Genomic DNA, 16,944 nt, shown 5'->3' on the forward strand with positions numbered 1-16,944 from the left:
TGCTGCATTGCTTGACTTAAGGGCAGCGGCGCAACTGCCACTGCCGTACACACGCTTTGCTACCCGCCACTCTTTCAACTGCAAGCAACTTACGTGGCAATGTGCTGACAACAAACCGCCGTAAGAGAGCAAAATGTTCCGGACTGCATGTAACTATTCTATTGGACATGCGACAGCACATCTCGTACAGAAGCTGAACCATGACTACTCTAGCACTGCAGCCCACGTGTGTGCGTGCAACACGGACACACATTGCGCCTGGTCGTAACCGACATAATGCCGGAATGCCAAGGAGGCTAGCGACGGCTATGGCGCAGGAGTGTTGTCGGTCGGCTCCGCCGCCGCAGACGTTGTGCCAACTTTTCTCTCCTTGGACCCATCCTCCTCCGTCAGGTGTCGTGCGGCGTTCCTGCGTTGTAGGAAGCCATGGCGGCGCGGGACTGGTCTTCAACAAAAAGCCGCAGCCCCCGCCTCCCAGCTTCTCTTCGTGCCGTGACACTAAGCGCCGTAGACAAAGCCGAAATATGTCAACGCCCACCAGACATCGAGTCCTGCACTGCTCCCCATCCAGCACGACAGCATGTCCCATGGCATCGTGGTATCATAGGACATTGCCCGTCGAGAGCTTTCCACGCGAGCATCTAATTCCCTGCGCCAGATCTCACCCAAGCATCTGGCCAGCGCTCCTTGCCGTGGTCCGAGCCACGTCCACAACGCCCTCCAGGGAGCGCGCCGCCTTGCTGCCCATCACCGCCGCGGCGCCGGCAATCCCCCCAGGGTTTACTTCTCCGCGGGACCCACTAGAGTCGTGTTCGCCTGGGTGACCTGCAGCCGGAATCGCATTTCCGGCACTGCCTTCGCCGCTGCTTTCCGCACTGCCGGCGACGCTGCCTGCCGCAGAGCTGGTAGAGTGGGTCGACAGGCTGATGGCCGCCTCTACGGCACGTACCTGCGGGAGGCGGTGGAAACCAAGGGCCGTGTGGGGCCCTGCATGATGTGCCAATAGATGGTTCTGTGGTGAATGCATCCCAGTACGTGAAGCGTTCTTGCCTGGGGGGAGAGCGAAGTCCTGCATAACCAACGAGCAGCGCCAAGTTGCTGGCGGGGATCCGGGCATACGCTTGAATATGCTTGCAGGTGCAGGTGGAACCCTGGTCACACCAGTTTGCTGACAGCGATGGACCCTCCCTGACTATTCTTTTTCGACAAGATTTCACAACAGCTCACAGATCTGCAGCTTGCCGTGTGAACGTCAGTCGCTACTAGCATGGGTTTACAACACGCCCAGCTGCCCAGCATGGCAGCTACGGCCAGCGAGGCACCTAACTTCACATCCGAAATCGACGGCCCGGCGCCCTGACAGGCCCCTACTTCCTCACCGCTCCCTGGGAACCCATCACTGTGGCGGTATGCTGGTCAGCGGCCAGGTGGCCCCGGTAGCGCGGCGGTGGCGACGGGAAGGTCCCTGGGGCGTCGCTATGGCCTCCGAAGCGCTCCGGGTGCGACAGCATATCTCCGGTGTTGGCGGTTCCACCGCTGATGAGCTGCTCCACCTCCCGGACCTGCAGTCGCAATGTGGCAGTGGGGCGACTGGGAGGGGCCACCCGCCAGTCGACATAGGATACATAGACCGCAAACCTGAAGACACGGCTGCAACCTCTGCTTGCACACAAGGCGGGGCTCAGCGCAATGCAATGCACCCTATACGGGACGCCCGGAGCCAGAAACGTATACGCAACAGTCCAGCAGCACTTGTGGGGCAGATATAACGGCAATACAATCGGCAGTGAGCTCATCCGTTTGGAGCCTAATGGTGTGAAGGAACTCAGGTGACTCGCACCTGCGCCTCACTGCCTAGCGTGATGCCCTTGGCCGCCAGCTCGGCAGTCTGAGCAGGAGACCACTCCGCCGCGTGCGCATCATCCATGATTCCGGTCATGTCCGACATGCCGGAACCGGAAGAGGGGCTGACAACCTCAGCTCCGACAGAGGTGCCCCACAGAGTGCTGCTTCCGCTGCGGAAGCCGCCGCCGCCGCCACTGCCACCTTCGTATCCATGTCCCCTACTACCCAACACATCTTCGTCACGCTCCGCGCCCACGGGGCCGCGGCTGGCGTCCCCGTGATGGCGCTCCACCTGACGCCTTGGTTCCCCCGTTGCACCTGGCTCCTCGTCCTGGGGTCCACCACGCGGCCGCCATAGAAATAGTCCCGCGCATCATTCGTCAGGCCTTGGTAAAATCCCAGATCGGAGGTGACTATTGCTAAAATACATGCTTCTACGGGCATTTAAGAGTGAATCGACAGGCGAAATCCGACATTGGCATGAAAAACCTATCGCAGGTGCAAGTTCACAGAACGTGCGCATTGTTTCGACAGCGAATACCCCTCGGCATGGAAAATGGGGAATACCTGCCCGTTGGGCCATAGAGAACTACACTGCTTGACACATGCCAAAAGTGGCTACGGTAAAGGCAAACGAAACGGGTCACACATTCCGAAGAGCATCTCGAACAGCATTCTTGCCACAACTACATCGTTTGTTTTTTGCTGCTACAACAAATCTGGTGCAACGGTGAAAAGGCGATATCGTCTACTCAGAGCTGCGAGCAGGAGCTGCCAGGCAGTTGCTAGAACGGGCACCCTCCTGCGCTGCAACGACACTCTTTCAACGGGGCCAATGCTAATGGAAGCTTCACATAGTTTCATGCCCGCAGAAGAACAGGATCCAGGAGGCGGGAAGACGCCCTTCCAGAAACCTTATCGTGGAACCTGCAGCTTGCAGCTCTCTGCCTAAGTTTCAACCCATGCCTACCCCGCCTAGCCCCGGCAGACCCCGTGCTTGATCGATGTCCTCCGGAGCGATATCCTCCATACGCCGCAGCACCTGAGGACATACGCCGCAGCACCTGTGAACGTCAGCACTTGGTGTGAAAGGCGGTCTAACAGGCACAGGTACAGCGCGAGGGCCGAGATTACACGGTAAAATGCTCCCACGTAATTGTATTGGATCCACTGCATCTGAAACCCCATCTCGCAATGATAGCCCCTATATCTATCTTCCTTCCCCTCTCGCCTCTGTTGCTCGCTTCCCGGCGCCTGGTGGGATGAGGTGGTGCAGATGCATGCCCACGGCCACATCCGCCTCGGTGTAATCCAGGCTACCCTGCAGCGCCGGGCAGCGGTGCTGCAGTGTGCCGCGAGGGCCAGAGGGTGACGTGGTGGGTTGGGGTAAAACGTAAAGCATCCACCCCGCGACATGCATAACGCAGTTGCATAACGCAGCGTTGCATAACGCAGCGTTGCATAATGGCCAACTGTGCTGTGTGCAGTCGCTAAGCATGCCTGCAAGCGGCGGCTACGTCATGCTAGTAATGGACTCTCACAGGTAGAATAGCTTAATCGCAGCTATCACACCGGTCAGAGTTCACCGCGCGATACCGGGCATGCACGACTCATACGCTGACCTTTCCCGTGTCGGAGTAATGTGTGTGAATTTCTTCGTAAGCGCTTACGTCCATATGAGGTGAAACCTCTTGCTCAGCTCGTGTATCAGGTTGGGCCCTGCTATTACGCAGCTGCGAATCCTCCCAGTTATGCGATCTGGCAACCTGCAGCATGCATCGGCGTGGAACGAGTTTGAACGAAAGCAGCAGTTTCCAAACCCCGACTAGAAGCGCGCACTTATGTCTCGAGCATCATGCATACTGACATCATTCATCGTTTGCGATACGCGCGCCCGCGACAATGGATGCCGTCACGGGGTATCCACGATAGAGGCACTGTTAATGAACATTTCAACGAACATGGAAAGGCTGACCCGTGGGCCGGTCACATTAAGAAACTCCTTCCTATCAGGCTATATCTGGCGAAGACTCTTTTGAGCCAAAATTTGAGGCTGCGAACCTGTAGGTGACGTCGCTTTTCGCCACGTGCTGGTCGATGTAAAGCATATGCTCCAAGCCGAACCTTGCCAAACTGCTTACAATAAAAGTTGGTCGTGCGACCTATCATGGTCGTGACAAAAACCTATTACCTTGCTTTGTATTGGTCTAGGCAGGTGTTGTAAGGTTTCTAGCAAGGCTCCTAATATGTAGTGTTCAGTGATACGGCTTGACCGATTTATATTGAGTAGAGCTCACAGTGTTGTGCGGAAGACGTTCCTTGAAGAGTTGCATCCGAACCGATCGAGATCCACCATAACAACCACGTGCTATTAAAATACTTCTCCGCAGAGGTGAGCAGTTTCCGTACACCATGGCACTGCCGTACCAAATGCCGGAATGACATTGGCTCTCGAGTTGGTGTTCTGGATCCTCTGTCCCACTGCCCACTCCTTTTCTTGCACACAATGTACGGTGATCATTACAGTGCAGTCTTCCGACGCTATCACAACGCAGCAGATTTTCGCCGAGCCGCGATCGCATGCGACTACCCCACTGCAGATCAAATATACACACGCATGGCTTTCATATTGTCAATCTTAATGTAAGCAAAGTTTTACATCCTTCGTCTACCGAGCGCCTGCCCGAACAGTCATCCTGCCTAAATCAAGTCATCGGTCTCCCATTTCTCGTTAGCTTAAGAGTCAGGTCACGAATGGTCACGTCTATCTAACACGGTCATGTGCCCAAGCAAGCCCCACGCGAGCAGAACATCTATCCTAAAGAAGTCTCGCTCAGTCTAGAGTTCATCATGTCCACTGGACTCCTCCTCATCCGGCAGCTTAATGGTGCCGACGTGAGCCGGCTCCTCCTTGGAGTCCTCGTACTCATCGTCCTCGTCCTCCTCGGCAGGCTCCTCGGAAGATGGCGGCGGGGCCTCCTTCGCCTTCTTCTCGTCCTCCTCCTTCTTTACCTGTAACCAGTATACATCACCGTTGGGTTATCCTAGGCGAGGGTCTAAGGACCTGTGTGCAGAGTGGAGATAACCAAGCCCGGCTGTGCTGCAGACACTGACCCGCCAAAATGATTCATACCTTATCAAACATCTCCTTCTCAGCATCCTTGGTCTTCTGCCAGGTCTCCTCAGCAAAAGCCTTAGCAACATCGAAGTCATCTGTGACAATGATGTTATCGAAGATGGAGCCCGATTTCACCTGCGAAAGCACGATGGAAGGAACGATTGACCACTTAAGCAGTTTGCCACCATTAATGCCTACAGAGCTCCGCATCCCATCCGGCAAACCATTAGGGCCTTCACTGTTTATAGAGTCCACACCTGCCAGAGCTCGAAGCCCACGAATTTGAGGTCCTTGAAGTTATAGAGGGTGTCATCGTGGACGTACTCGGGGTTATCAATGTCAGGGGCAACCCATTTGCCCTTGTAGGCAGGGTTCGGAATCATCTTCGGTTTCCACTCGCCCTTGTACTCAGGGTTCGGGATGGTTGGAGCCTCCCAGGCGCCGTCCTCCTCGTCATCCCAGTCATCCGGCTTAGTGGCAGTCTTATCCGGGATGGTAGCGGGGATGTCATCCCAGCCATCGGGCTTCTTGTCCTCGGGATCCGCAATCTCCTCACGCTCGTCCCAGTCCTCAGGTTTCTTGGCCTTAGGGTCCTGCCGATACAGTTAATACTTTCGATCGGCATCATTTCATCTTGCACCTAGCAATACTCACCGCCACCTAGCTTTCCGCTACCCTGGGTGCAGGACACAAGTTCCTAGCTTCAACAGACTTATTCAGGGCCTACCTTAACAGTCTTTGGAGGCAGCATGTCCCAGTCCTCGAAGAGAGAGCCCGAGGCAACCTCCTTCAGGTCGACGTAAACCTGCACCAGTGGGAACCCAGAGACGCCCGTCGGTTACAGATTCCGCTTTTAAGGACAAGCACTGCATTACATAAACTTTAATTACCTTGTAAGTGTTGTCGGGCTTAATCACCAGGGTGTAAACGTGCGTCAGCTGATCAGACTCCGCCTTCAGGTCCTTCTTGATCAAGTAATTCTTACCCTTGTAAGTAAGAATGACATGAATCTTGCGAGTAGAGTAGCCGCAAATATCAGGACCGAACATGACGGAGTAGGGTGTCTCACCGCCGAAGGACTCCATCTGCTTCTCGCTGCATGGTCCGAAGACACAGATCACACGTTAGCTAGAAACTAAGCTAAAAGCATTGTGTAATCGTTTCTCTCACCTGGAAGCTGGAATCAGCTTAATGTAACCGCCTCCGCAGTCCAGGTCTTGCTCATGCTTCACCGAGAACTGCAACAAAGAAACAACAACCTATCACCACTGAACCCAACGAACGGTTCTGACAATAGTAAAATACCTGCACAACTGTATCCTTGCCAGTGTTGTCGAAGACCTTGTCCAAGGTCGCATAAGTCGCAAAGAATTTGGAGTCCGGTCCCGTCTGGATACCCTTGTCCGCCTCAGCGTCGCCATACCATTTCCCGGCGCTGAGCGTAAAATCGCCAGCTTGACCCTCGCTCTGCTTCCACTTAGACTTCACCCAACGATCCGCCCAGGAATCTGTGACATTCACCAGAACAGTCTAGATCACGACTACGTTCAACTTCCCTCCTTCCCAGTTACAAGCACTTCTCACCATCAAAGGTTTCCTTAAGGTAGACCTCGGCGCTTGCGGCCACCGCCAAGGTGGCCAACAGGAACGCCACCTTCATTGTTACGGGCAGCAGATCACTACACCGACTCAGGCAAGGCAGCCTGTCTGTATAATAAAATACTAAGGCCAAACCTGACCACCTAAGGAAACTATTCGCCAATTGCGCGATCACCACTTTATTTAACGCGTTCTGAAGACAAAAGCGAGGCACGTACGGCGAATGTACGACGGACACGGTGTTTTCGCGGTTACAGACCGTTGCGGAAGGGTCCAGAAGATGACATTATGCCCGTGCTTGCTTCCCTAATGTATTTATGAACATGGACCTCCACAAGCTGCTTGGATGCAACTTACAGATAGGTAATTCATGTAGGATGTTAATATAATGGCAATATCGTTAATTAGCTCCCTAAATACGGGTAAATATTGAAGTTATACTTCGCATAGTAGACGAACTGGCCCGCTGACAAGGATATCAAAGAGCCGGCAAGGGAATCAGGAAGGTCAACATCGACGTCTAATTGTAAGATCTAAACCAAACAAATAGATATGATTGAGTTAGAGGTTTGTGCTGATATATCTTGGCAGTTACTAATGTTATGTCCCGCGGGCCGGGCAACGTGCAACACGACTGCCGCGTCCCCTTCATACGTATTCACAGCCGTTCAGAGACCCACTACTTGTATTGTGCTATACCTGACGAACACAATCAGGAAATAGTCTTTTGGACTTACGAGTGCTTCGCTTGTACAACAGCTGGAGAGACGCGCGCCACCCGTACCAGACGCTTATTACCGTGTAACCTCTAATGGGACAGGCCGGGAAATGCTACTATCCTTCAGTAGTTGTACCACGCATACTCTATACCCAGGAGCCTACACAGCATTTAATGCGTCCTTATCCTTCTTGGGGTGCACCAGGGAGAAAGGGTTCACGACCCTTCGAAATGCTTAGCCAAATGCGCTCAGTACGGATAACGGACTACTTAGGTACTGGGACTGCCAGAGGGCGCAAACCTGCGACCTGGGCTTCCTGTACATATGCACAGGCAACATGTACGGCATGTTGCTTTTACCTTAACTCGAATCGGTCCTTGGTGCCACGGTGCATACGCCAACAATTCCCTTCAAGGATACAAAAGGCATCCTGTGCAGACTTAATGATTAGGTGTGAAGCATTATCTTGTGGTCGGTCGCTGATGCGGCCATTCTCCTCCCGAGCACAGCAGGGCACAGTTTGGCCGCCAGTTCATGAGCCCTTCCGGTGCCATCCGCGTGCTAGCCTTCCCTGCTGTCGGCACGTGCCCAAAAGCACTCCGCCTAGCTTCCTAAGCGATGCTTTGGGCAAAGCGCACCTCCCAGAAGCGATTACCCCTGAGGAACCACGACCTCAACACGACGCCCTCCACAAGGGAAGTAGGTACGTGAGCCAGCCGCACTTCAACACGGCCTCATGCCCGCCACCCCACATATGCGCGTCCTCCACATCCCTAGCGCTAAAATGGTACATGGCCGAAAAGTTAGAGAAAAAGAAACCTGAGGCCAAGGCAAAATCGCCCCCTCGCCCTGGGACCGGTTAAAATAAACGCAACGCACGAAATACCAACCCCGATTGCACAGCATGCGACAAAAGCACACCCAGGAGGAAGAATCGAGCTAGGGTTAAAAGTGTGAAAGGCGTCCTTTATTGAGCCCCTGAGTCTAGCTCCGACGCCCTGGCTATACTCAGCTCAAAGGACGAAATGCCTGGTCCGGAGTCAGTCTTGCGTGGTCCAGATCCGCGATGACATTATTCGTGTATGATGCCTTATCATATTCGCTGGGCATGCTCTATAAACCCAATCTTTGCTCACTAAAGATTGACCGCTGTTCCTGCGCGGGAGACTGCCCTCCCTAAGCAACTATCCCGAGGAAAGCTTTACCACGATGCTTCCTGAGCATGAGGCCTCCATATACGTCCGGACTCGGCCGGGGAGCATCAGGCAAGAGATACACCAACACCTCAACGACCTGTGTACCCACCCACTCTTCCGGGTTTCGTGTGATTCGTCGTAAGCTTCCGCGTTCACCAGAATAGTGAGCACAACACCTCCCGTGTCAGACCAATAGATTAAGGCGTCAGGTAATCACAAGTGATGATTTTAGGAATGTTCCTTGCCACAAGCCCGAAGCGGAAAAAAGCGGCGGGGTCCTCGCGGGTGAGAAGAGTCCAGCCGGCATTCCTTGCCCGCGCACAAGCGGATGAACCACGATGACACCAGTACAGACCTGCATCATGTCAGTAGCTGCCGCGCCCGCCAACAGCGCAAGCCTTCCTCCTCGCACGTTGGCAGCACGCGTTTAAGGCGCAGCGGTTGTCCGCCAGGACGCGACCGCAATTCATATACGAAGGTGAAGGTGTTGCTGACGAACGAGTCCACGGCCTCCGGCTTCGTGACACGCGCCTCCACCTCGATGACCACACGGCCCTGGGTCAGCGACGGACAGGGACACGCTCAGGGCATGAGGCGGAAGCAGCGGCAGGGATTTTCGAGACCGCTCCAGCCTCACACTACCCGTGGCACGATGCCCACAGGACTATGCGCAGATTGGCGTTGCCATGCGAACTCGCTAGTTGGCGATCTGGTGTTCCTGGAGACATCCCTTTGCAGAGCCTGCGCGGCCGTGTGTCCTGCGCCTTGCCAAGTTACAGGATGATGCCGGCCGGCTGGCAACACACCACCGGCGGCGGAACCCTCCTTCGCCAAACAGGCATTTTGCCGCCACATCCTTTCCTCGTGATACTCGCCCTACTCACCCGATCTTGCTGCTCGCCCAGAGGCGCCGCGTGAGCTACCGTGGAAGTGAGGCGCAGCAGGTCGCCCACGTCCACGGGCCGCGTAAATGTTATCTCGTCCACTTTCTGGAACGTGGGTCGTACACCACCGAACATGTATGTGGTGGCGAAGGCCAGCTCATAGGCGCGCCTGCGACATCGGGCACCCCGCGCAGCGCAACGCTTAAAAATAAGCACGACCGCGAGCAGAAAACGTCCGCGTTGATCCAGCCCGGAATGCAGGAGAAGGAGGAAGCTTCTCCACCAGATTAGTCGAAAATGCTTACAGCGGAACGAGACACGTCAGCCACAGGTCACGGGGCCTGGCTGCACAAGCGCACTTGCACTACTCATTTGCAAACCGCTGGGCCTTCATCCATACTCCACCGCCGCCAGCATTCCACACGTACTACTTCACCAACCTCATAAGGAAGCCGCCAAACACTCGACCAGAGGTATTACGGTGCTGCGGCTGGCAAATGAAGGTGTTGTGCTGGCAGGTGAAGGGCATGAGCACCGCATCCAGGGAGGCGAGCGCGGGCAGCTCCTGCAGTCGCCTCGCTGCGCGGATCCACTCGCGAGCCTCGGGTGGCACTGCGTGCGGAAACAGGTTGGGAGCCCAGCAGGCAACGGCCGCAACGCGCACTCGTTACGGTTCTAATCTCATATCAGGAGTCTCCATGGCTGGGAGCCACTATTGTACTTTACGACACGGACAAAGTACCAAGAGACAAAGTGATGGCTTAGTCGCGCACCTGTCTGCAGCTCCCCCCAGCCGCCTTGCTGCAGCTGCGCCTGCTGCCGTGCAGCCCTGCGCGCATCCGCCACCGCTTGCCGCTGCTGGAAGACATCCAGGTCCGAGGTCGATTCGGGTCGAAGCGGGGCCACGGGGGCCGCTTTGCCCGTGACAGGATCCAGGTGCACGAAGGAAAAGAGCGCCTCCAGGCTAGACTGCGGCGCGTGGTGCGCCTGAGGAACAACAACAGCAGCAGCAGCAGCAGCAGCGAACCGAGCAGATGGTACCACTTCGTCTGCATGTTGTTCTATATTGCTTGAGGGCGCTCAGCGACCAGTATCGCAACCTTCCACAAGGACAGGGAGCAAGCACTGGTGCCAGCAGGACAGGCTCTTCTCCGCTTCCTACAGCGACCGAAACACCGAGGGAGGATACCCAGATGGCCTATCTTGGTGATCATGGCGGCACATCAGGCGAAACTCCTGCGCCTACCCGCCCTGAGGTAGTCTCACGCATTCCCAGTTGGTATTCACAGATTCACTAGTTGCCCGTACCTGGAACAGCTGCATTCGTATGTCCAGGGAGGACTTGCCCGTCCACACCACCTGTCCGTGCACCACGATATCCCGCTCCACCTGGAGCGGGTGACGCACCGTGATCTCGTCCACAGCCGCCGTCACCAGCAGCGGAGGGCCGCGGCCGGTGTGACTGAGTGCGGATACGAGTTGGGTTGGATTGGATTGGATTGGCGTGGGGTGGTTTCACAGCCACTGGTGCTAGTCGCAGGTAAGAACATAAGGTAATGGCCTGCCAGACGGCCAGGCGGGCCCAGCTCGCGCGAAAGACGGTAATTGAATCTGCCGACAGAAGTGAGCAAATGGACATGCTCATGCCTGCAGTGCGTGTATGTATCTTGTGTTTTTCATGCTCGCCGTACTCTGCACTGGATTCCCGGCAGATCTTGACAGCCCCCCGGCACCTGCACGCCGGGTGTACACGTTGGACCGACGAGCTGTCAGCACTCAGCACTACGGCCACCTCGCCACCCAACGTTCCCTGGGGGACATGGCACGTAGTGTGACCCAAGACATGCGCATGAGGGAGGCTTCCAGTCTTCCTGCCCCTCTCACCGTCGCAGCCTCCTGACCATGGTCCATCCCCCCAATCCTCCTGCCATCATACTCCCCTCTCCCCGACCTCTGTTTCTGTCCTCCCAGCCTACCAATGCTCAAACGCTACGTTGCCTGCCAGGGAGTCCAGATCCTCCAGCAGCCTCCCCACACGCAGGTGGCCCCAGGGGTTCCTGCGCCACAAGGAAAGGGGGGAGATGAAGATCTCAGAGACGAGTTCAGGCGCTCAACATCCTCAACATCACTCCACAGGCCGTCCAGCGGGCGGCCTGCCGAGCTAACATCACGCCGGCTGCACTTGGCCCAGTGCTAATGTGCGCAGGAGCTTGTGCAGGGGCTTGTTCCGGCTGTACATACATAGATAAATACAGCGTGCTGGTGTCCGTCCACCAGGCCGCGTCCCTGGCTGGCGCTTCGGCCCCCGCCGTACCTGTACTGTGAATTGACAGGCACGGTGGGGGGAAAAGTCCAGCGGCGGACGGCACATGCGCGGAATACGTAGGTGATGAGTACGGGACGCCATTGAAAGCTCATGGAATTTAGCGTGAGCGGGATTGGCAAGAATTTGTTACAGAGGGGCGGCAAGAATATGATTGGCCGTGCAGAGCAGCGCAGACCAACCTCGCGATCCAGTTAATTTGTCCATGATGGAATTCGCTGTGCTGTGAAAGCCACTCACCATGTCCTGTAGCGCTCGGTCTGTGGAGAAGTTGTAGGTCACACTTATAGGCTTGGGTGACCGGCCTTCACCTGCCTGCTGTACTGGGGTAGCCCCTGCACGCTTGCTTGCCCGCTCGACCCAGAGCTTTCTGGTGATAGGCGTGTAGGCGCCCACATACGCTTCGTCCGCTCCTCCGGGAGCGCTAGATGTGTATGCGCGTGCGGCGTTCCACGCGAATGCCAAGGAGGTGCAAACCTTTCGGGAAGCAACTGTGGGAGTGTTCAGCTCCATGAGGACTAGCACCGCTTTCCCGGCTGTGCCAAGGAAAAAGGCTCCCATGTTATCCCACGCTACCAGCGGTAGCCACGGCTGTTGAGGCTGTTGCTATGTTCTCAGCTGGCGGGACTGCGGAAGGGTCAAAGTATGATCTCCATTTCGTGCACTAGCGCAACACTCGCATCGGTATCCCTGGCTCAAGCAGGTAGGCATGTTGGCCGATGTACCCAAGCCTTCACAGGGTCCCGGTGGTCGCTTGCGTCGTACAACCACCTTGCTAAGGGAGTTACCAATCTTCTCTCAGACGTTGTATTTAAATTGTGTTTCTACGATACCGAAGCCTCCTGTTGAGAATCATCCCAGGCATTTCGAAATGGGTAACTTGTTGTAAGGTCCACCCTGACGCCAGCAGTTCTTTAGTGCCAGCGTGGCACTAGCTAAAGGAAAATGGAGAACCCAAGGGTATGGTTTGATATCCAAATAGGTAGTGAGGCCGCCGGCCGCGTAGTCATGGAACTCTTTGCTGATATTGTCCCGCGCACGGTTGAGAACTTCCGTGCGCTTTGCACTGGTGAGAAGGGAATTGGTAAATCTGGCAAGCGGCTACACTACAAAGGTTGCGTCTTCCACCGTATCATTCCCGAGTTTATGTGCCAGGTGCGAGCTGAGGACAGCGTGGTGCTATTGATGAAGTAGAGAGCAAAGGCTCTTATCCGTTACTTCGGGTCTTTGCATTTTTGCGTTCAGTATATGTCTTCTTGCGGATCTTGGCTCGCAGGGTGGGGACTTCACAGCGGGTGACGGGACCGGCGGCGAATCTATTTACGGGGAGCGCTTTGAGGACGAGCGCCCGGGCCTAGCTGTGAAGCATGACAAGCCAGGGATCCTATCCATGGCGAACGCGGGGCCTAACACGAACGGGTGAGGGCGTGCGCGAGGTGTGTAACCCGTCCGTCTCCCTTGGAGCTTCCGTGGCTAGCTGTCCGCCATATTGGTACTTACTGACGTGCATTGTTGTGGGCACTTCCTGCAGGTCACAATTCTTCATTTGCACGGTTCCGTGCCCCTGGCTGAACGGCAAGCACGGTGAGGTGGCAGGGATGCTGGTGGAGGTGTCGTATGCTTCCAGCTGTTGTCCACGAGTGTATTTTCTATTGCCACGTTGTCTATATACACTCTACTGCTATTACCCCAAACGTGCGTGGGCAGTTCCATGCAGTCGGTATGGCTCCTGCGCTGTCCTTGATTCTCTTTCTGTTTCCATTTCCAGTCCTTGCCCACGCCCCTTGCATAGACCAGGCTTGTCCCCACCACCTGTTTGCAGTTGTCTTCGGTCGTGTGGTGGAGGGGATGACCACCGTGAAGCGCATGGAGGTAGTGGGCCAACGGAGCGGCAAGCCAAGTCGGCGCGTCACTATTACCGATTGCGGGCAGGTGCGAGTTTCGGGAAGGGTGTGTTATGCTTGCCGCGAGGGCCCTATTGGACACACTAATCAACGGGCTGCGATGTCTTCTGCGGTGGTTTTATTTACTATGCCTCTTGTTTTATTGAGTCGCAGCATACGTGGTGACTGTGAGTTTATGCTTGTCACTGATCTCCTGCCGCGCAGTTTCCGAGCAAGCTGCAAACGATGCTGAAACTCAAAGCAGAGAAGGAGGAGGCGACGAAGCTGAGGTCTGACCCCAACGAAGTCAACCCGGACCAGGAGTCACTGCAGCGGCTCAAAGCTCTTCAGCAGCAACAACCAGCCAAGAAGCCTTCTGCGCCGCCAGCCATGGCTCTGGGGACTGTCGCAGCTGCACTGGGTTTCGGCAAGCCAGCGGCACAGCAACACCAGCAGCTGCAAGAGCAACAGACGGGAGGGCAAAGCGGATCAGGGATGCGGGAGAACAGCCGGGAACCTGCCGGAGCGCAGAACGGAGGTGAAGAAGAAGAGCGAGGGCCAACGTCAGCGCCCGAAGCGGAGGACAATGGAGGCGAGCCGGACAGTGGACCTGGCGCCGATGATGGTGTAGAGGGTGCAGATCCGTACGCGGGGATGCCGGCCAAGCAGCGGAAGCTTCTAGAGCTGCGACAGCGGTTACAGCAGTGCCGCAAGCAAAATCAAAATGCGGTGATTGCGGAGAAGAAACGGCAAAAGGTAGGGACTGGAGAAAGTTATTCAGTTGTTCTGTCGTCGGCTATCTCCGAGCCCAACACATACGCAATAGGAAGGCCTGGTGTGTTACGAAAGGAAGGCTCTGCACCAATAGCTGTTACTGCAAGTTTACGACTCCCACTGGAGTGCGGAAGCGTCTGTAAGGCGCGGGGCAGCCCTGATGGGATAATCATGGTTACTTGTGGTTTTATTTCGGTGTTGGTGTTATGTATGTTACCTGTTCATTCGCTACTGTGCGCAGAGCCCTGGTGCAGAAGCTAGAGGTGGCGGCGATGACAAGCGGCGGTGGTACGAGGAGAAGCAGAAGCGGCGTGCGGAGGAGTTGGAGAGGTTAGGGCTGGACCCCTCGCAGGCACACAGGTGGGAAGAGAGACCATGTTGCATCCCTTTGCTAGGGGCGCAGGACGTGGGAAGTTCGTAGGAAGGGGGAAGTCCGGCGGTCAGCATACGGCGACGCAAGGAGAAGTTGACAAAGCACATGTTCCAAGGTTGAGGAAGGCCGTAGCAGCAGGCATGCCGTCCCCTGAAACCTCTTATCTGGAGCCGGGCTTGTGCGTACGTATGTATTGCAGTTGAGCGCACATATTATACATTAATTTACACGCATATTAACCGAGGCCTGTTCCACGGTGACGCCAGGCTCGAGACCGCTGAGGCGGCATCACTCAAGCACGAGAAACGTGAGAAGAAGGGCGGCCCCACGGGCTGGGGTGTATTCGCCAGCGAGAACCTATACAGAGCGTACCTAAAGCGCGCCGAGAATGTACCGTATACGCAGGAGGATTACGAGAAGGCTAAGGCAGCGGATCCCGACTTCTACAGGTAGGGTCCGAGCTCAGCATTTGTTGACTCGTTGATGGTGGGAGGCACACGATGTGCTGTAAGTGTGTTGCGGTGCGTCGTCTGCGATTTTATCCGGGCAAGGACTGGATGATACGGTACGCGCTGTAGATTGTCTGCTTGCAGGATTGTTGCATATAAAGTGATGCCATGGCATGGGAATGGCAAATGTACTCCATGATCGATTACTGCATGCATGTCGAGGCGGAACTGTTCGTCGAGTTTTCGATAACGTGAGGGGCAATCACTTGAGGAACTGGTAGACGCGGCATGATTGAAGTGTCACTCTCTGTGTTAAATGCAAGCACCACTTGCTGCTCACTCACTTTTGGAAATGAAATCTTACCCCTCGGGGACGTATGCTGGGCCATGTTGTCCCTTCGCTTCCACCATCCGCAGAGATGCCGACAGCCTGATGTATGGTCAGAACCCTAAGCTGCCCGCGGAAAACGTGGACAAGATGGTGGCAGAGCTGGTGGACCGGTGAGTATTGGAGCTGGTTTACATGTTTACCAAGCTGCAGGACCGCATTCCTGTCACCGCGTCATGGACACCTGCATATCCTTGTCCATAAGTCCTTGTAGGCATGCTTTTTCGAGGGGCTGCAAAAGCAATCATGGGGGAGTATGGCGGATGGCGGTGTTGCCAACAGCAAAGTTGTCATGTCTCTTTTCCGCGCCGCCTGATGTTGCTGCCGCAGCGACCGCAAGAAGGATGAGTTCAGCCGGCGGCGGCGCTACAACGACAGCGCCGATGTGGACTTCATCAACGACCGCAACGCGCACTTCAACAAGAAGATACAGCGTGCATTCGGGCAGTACACCTCGGAGATCAAGGCAAACCTGGAGCGCGGCACCGCACTACCCGACCGGTAGCGCCGCCCAGCAGCGGCGGCACATCACCCTGCGGCGGCGCGCTGGGCTATACAAGTTTCACGCGAGGGTAAGTGGCCGCGCAAGCTTGCGGTATAGACTATCTCGTCATCCCTGTGGCCTTGCACAAGGAAATGTGGGTGAAATACTTCTTACGCCCCTCTGAGCTAGGGAGCGAGTTGCGGTGGGTCCATGCACAAGGCTGTGCCTCCGGGAAGCGCACTGAAGCACACAACTACAACCGCCAGCGGCCGAGTCTCCAAGCCGAAAGACCAAGGCTGGGGGTGGTATACGGAGAGAAGGTATTCCCAGCGCACGTACGTGCGCTTGGCGGACATTGAAACGGAGAGTCCTCGGGGCCGTACGCCTTAAGCGACAGGCGTACATGGTACTGGAACCTCTCCTACATGGCCCGCATGTACACACGCATTTATGCATGCAGATTTTTGTACTTCGCTATGCGAAATGCGATTACCGTTTTAAGGAGTGGATTGTGAATTGCAGACCAGATGGGGAGCTGTGTTCGCAAGGTATTGTAAGAAGTTAATATCGCATCAATCCCTTGGCCCGGTTTAGGCTACCCTTTGTTGTCGTGAATTGGCCTGGGAAATTGTGTGCGACCATGTTCTAGTTGGCTGGAAGAAGCTGAAAACACCCGAACGTGTACCTCTCCTGAACTTCATGCCCATCGTGTGCTTATTCCATCATGTGCTTATTTGACATTTTAACACATGTCGGTCTCCGGGTAAGTTAACATGTATGGTGCAACTCCCTCTCCTGCAATTTGATGTCCGTCGGACGTATTCCCGCGTGCCCTGTGCAGGTTGTGGTGTTATTCACACGTGTGTGAAGGGGGCTGGAGTTCCGGGAGTTCCGCAGATGAGCGTGCAT

General features: G+C 55.6%; 5 protein-coding genes across 5 annotated transcripts; 2 read left to right on the forward strand and 3 right to left on the reverse strand.

Moving 5' to 3' along the window:
* Positions 1–306: 306 nt before the first annotated feature.
* On the reverse strand, positions 307–4,014 carry VOLCADRAFT_94720 (uncharacterized protein; the record flags this gene model as incomplete). The annotated part of the gene is made up of 8 exons (XM_002953940.1): positions 307–409; positions 666–949; positions 1,380–1,562; positions 1,841–2,176; positions 2,816–2,887; positions 3,134–3,187; positions 3,468–3,611; positions 3,970–4,014. The coding sequence occupies 8 exons, from the start codon at positions 4,012–4,014 to the stop codon at positions 307–309; spliced, it is 1,221 nt and encodes a 406-aa protein (XP_002953986.1).
* Positions 4,015–4,203: 189 nt separating this feature from the next.
* On the reverse strand, positions 4,204–6,726 carry VOLCADRAFT_76046 (uncharacterized protein). The gene is made up of 8 exons (XM_002953941.1): positions 6,548–6,726; positions 6,269–6,471; positions 6,134–6,201; positions 5,854–6,058; positions 5,691–5,768; positions 5,221–5,556; positions 4,979–5,098; positions 4,204–4,857 (listed from the first exon to the last, which is right to left on the reverse strand). Exons 1-8 carry the CDS (start codon positions 6,621–6,623, stop codon positions 4,684–4,686), a joined length of 1,260 nt encoding a protein of 419 aa, XP_002953987.1. The 5' UTR covers positions 6,624–6,726; the 3' UTR covers positions 4,204–4,683.
* Positions 6,727–8,837: 2,111 nt separating this feature from the next.
* Positions 8,838–12,369, reverse strand: VOLCADRAFT_106173 (uncharacterized protein; the record flags this gene model as incomplete). The annotated part of the gene is made up of 7 exons (XM_002953942.1): positions 11,925–12,369; positions 11,338–11,423; positions 10,670–10,823; positions 10,135–10,348; positions 9,802–9,973; positions 9,362–9,530; positions 8,838–9,032 (listed from the first exon to the last, which is right to left on the reverse strand). The coding sequence occupies exons 1-7, from the start codon at positions 12,243–12,245 to the stop codon at positions 8,838–8,840; spliced, it is 1,311 nt and encodes a 436-aa protein (XP_002953988.1). The 5' UTR covers positions 12,246–12,369.
* A 260-nt stretch (positions 12,370–12,629) lies between these two features.
* VOLCADRAFT_64147 (uncharacterized protein) lies at positions 12,630–13,820 on the forward strand (the record flags this gene model as incomplete). Its single annotated transcript, XM_002953858.1, has 4 exons — positions 12,630–12,839; positions 12,961–13,103; positions 13,216–13,268; positions 13,507–13,820. The coding sequence occupies 4 exons, from the start codon at positions 12,630–12,632 to the stop codon at positions 13,818–13,820; spliced, it is 720 nt and encodes a 239-aa protein (XP_002953904.1).
* A 401-nt stretch (positions 13,821–14,221) lies between these two features.
* Positions 14,222–16,056, forward strand: VOLCADRAFT_64247 (uncharacterized protein; the record flags this gene model as incomplete). The annotated part of the gene is made up of 5 exons (XM_002953859.1): positions 14,222–14,339; positions 14,605–14,701; positions 14,981–15,163; positions 15,581–15,664; positions 15,882–16,056. The coding sequence occupies 5 exons, from the start codon at positions 14,222–14,224 to the stop codon at positions 16,054–16,056; spliced, it is 657 nt and encodes a 218-aa protein (XP_002953905.1).
* Between the last annotated feature and the right edge of the window lie 888 nt (positions 16,057–16,944).

This window comes from Volvox carteri (assembly GCF_000143455.1).
Source record: "Volvox carteri f. nagariensis unplaced genomic scaffold VOLCAscaffold_39, whole genome shotgun sequence".
NCBI classification, from domain to species: Eukaryota; Viridiplantae; Chlorophyta; class Chlorophyceae; order Chlamydomonadales; family Volvocaceae; genus Volvox; species Volvox carteri.

Bases quoted from the DNA above. Each gene is read 5' to 3' on its own strand.
- VOLCADRAFT_76046 (XM_002953941.1), bottom strand. From the start codon at position 6,623: ATGAAGGTGGCGTTCCTGTTGGCCACCTTGGCGGTGGCCGCAAGCGCC. The intron at 5,557-5,690 runs GTAGGCCCTGAA...CTGTATCGGCAG, and splicing joins TGCCTCCAAAGACTGTTAAG to GACCCTAAGGCCAAGAAACC. The intron at 5,099-5,220 runs GTGTGGACTCTA...GTGCTTTCGCAG, and splicing joins TGGGCTTCGAGCTCTGGCAG to GTGAAATCGGGCTCCATCTT.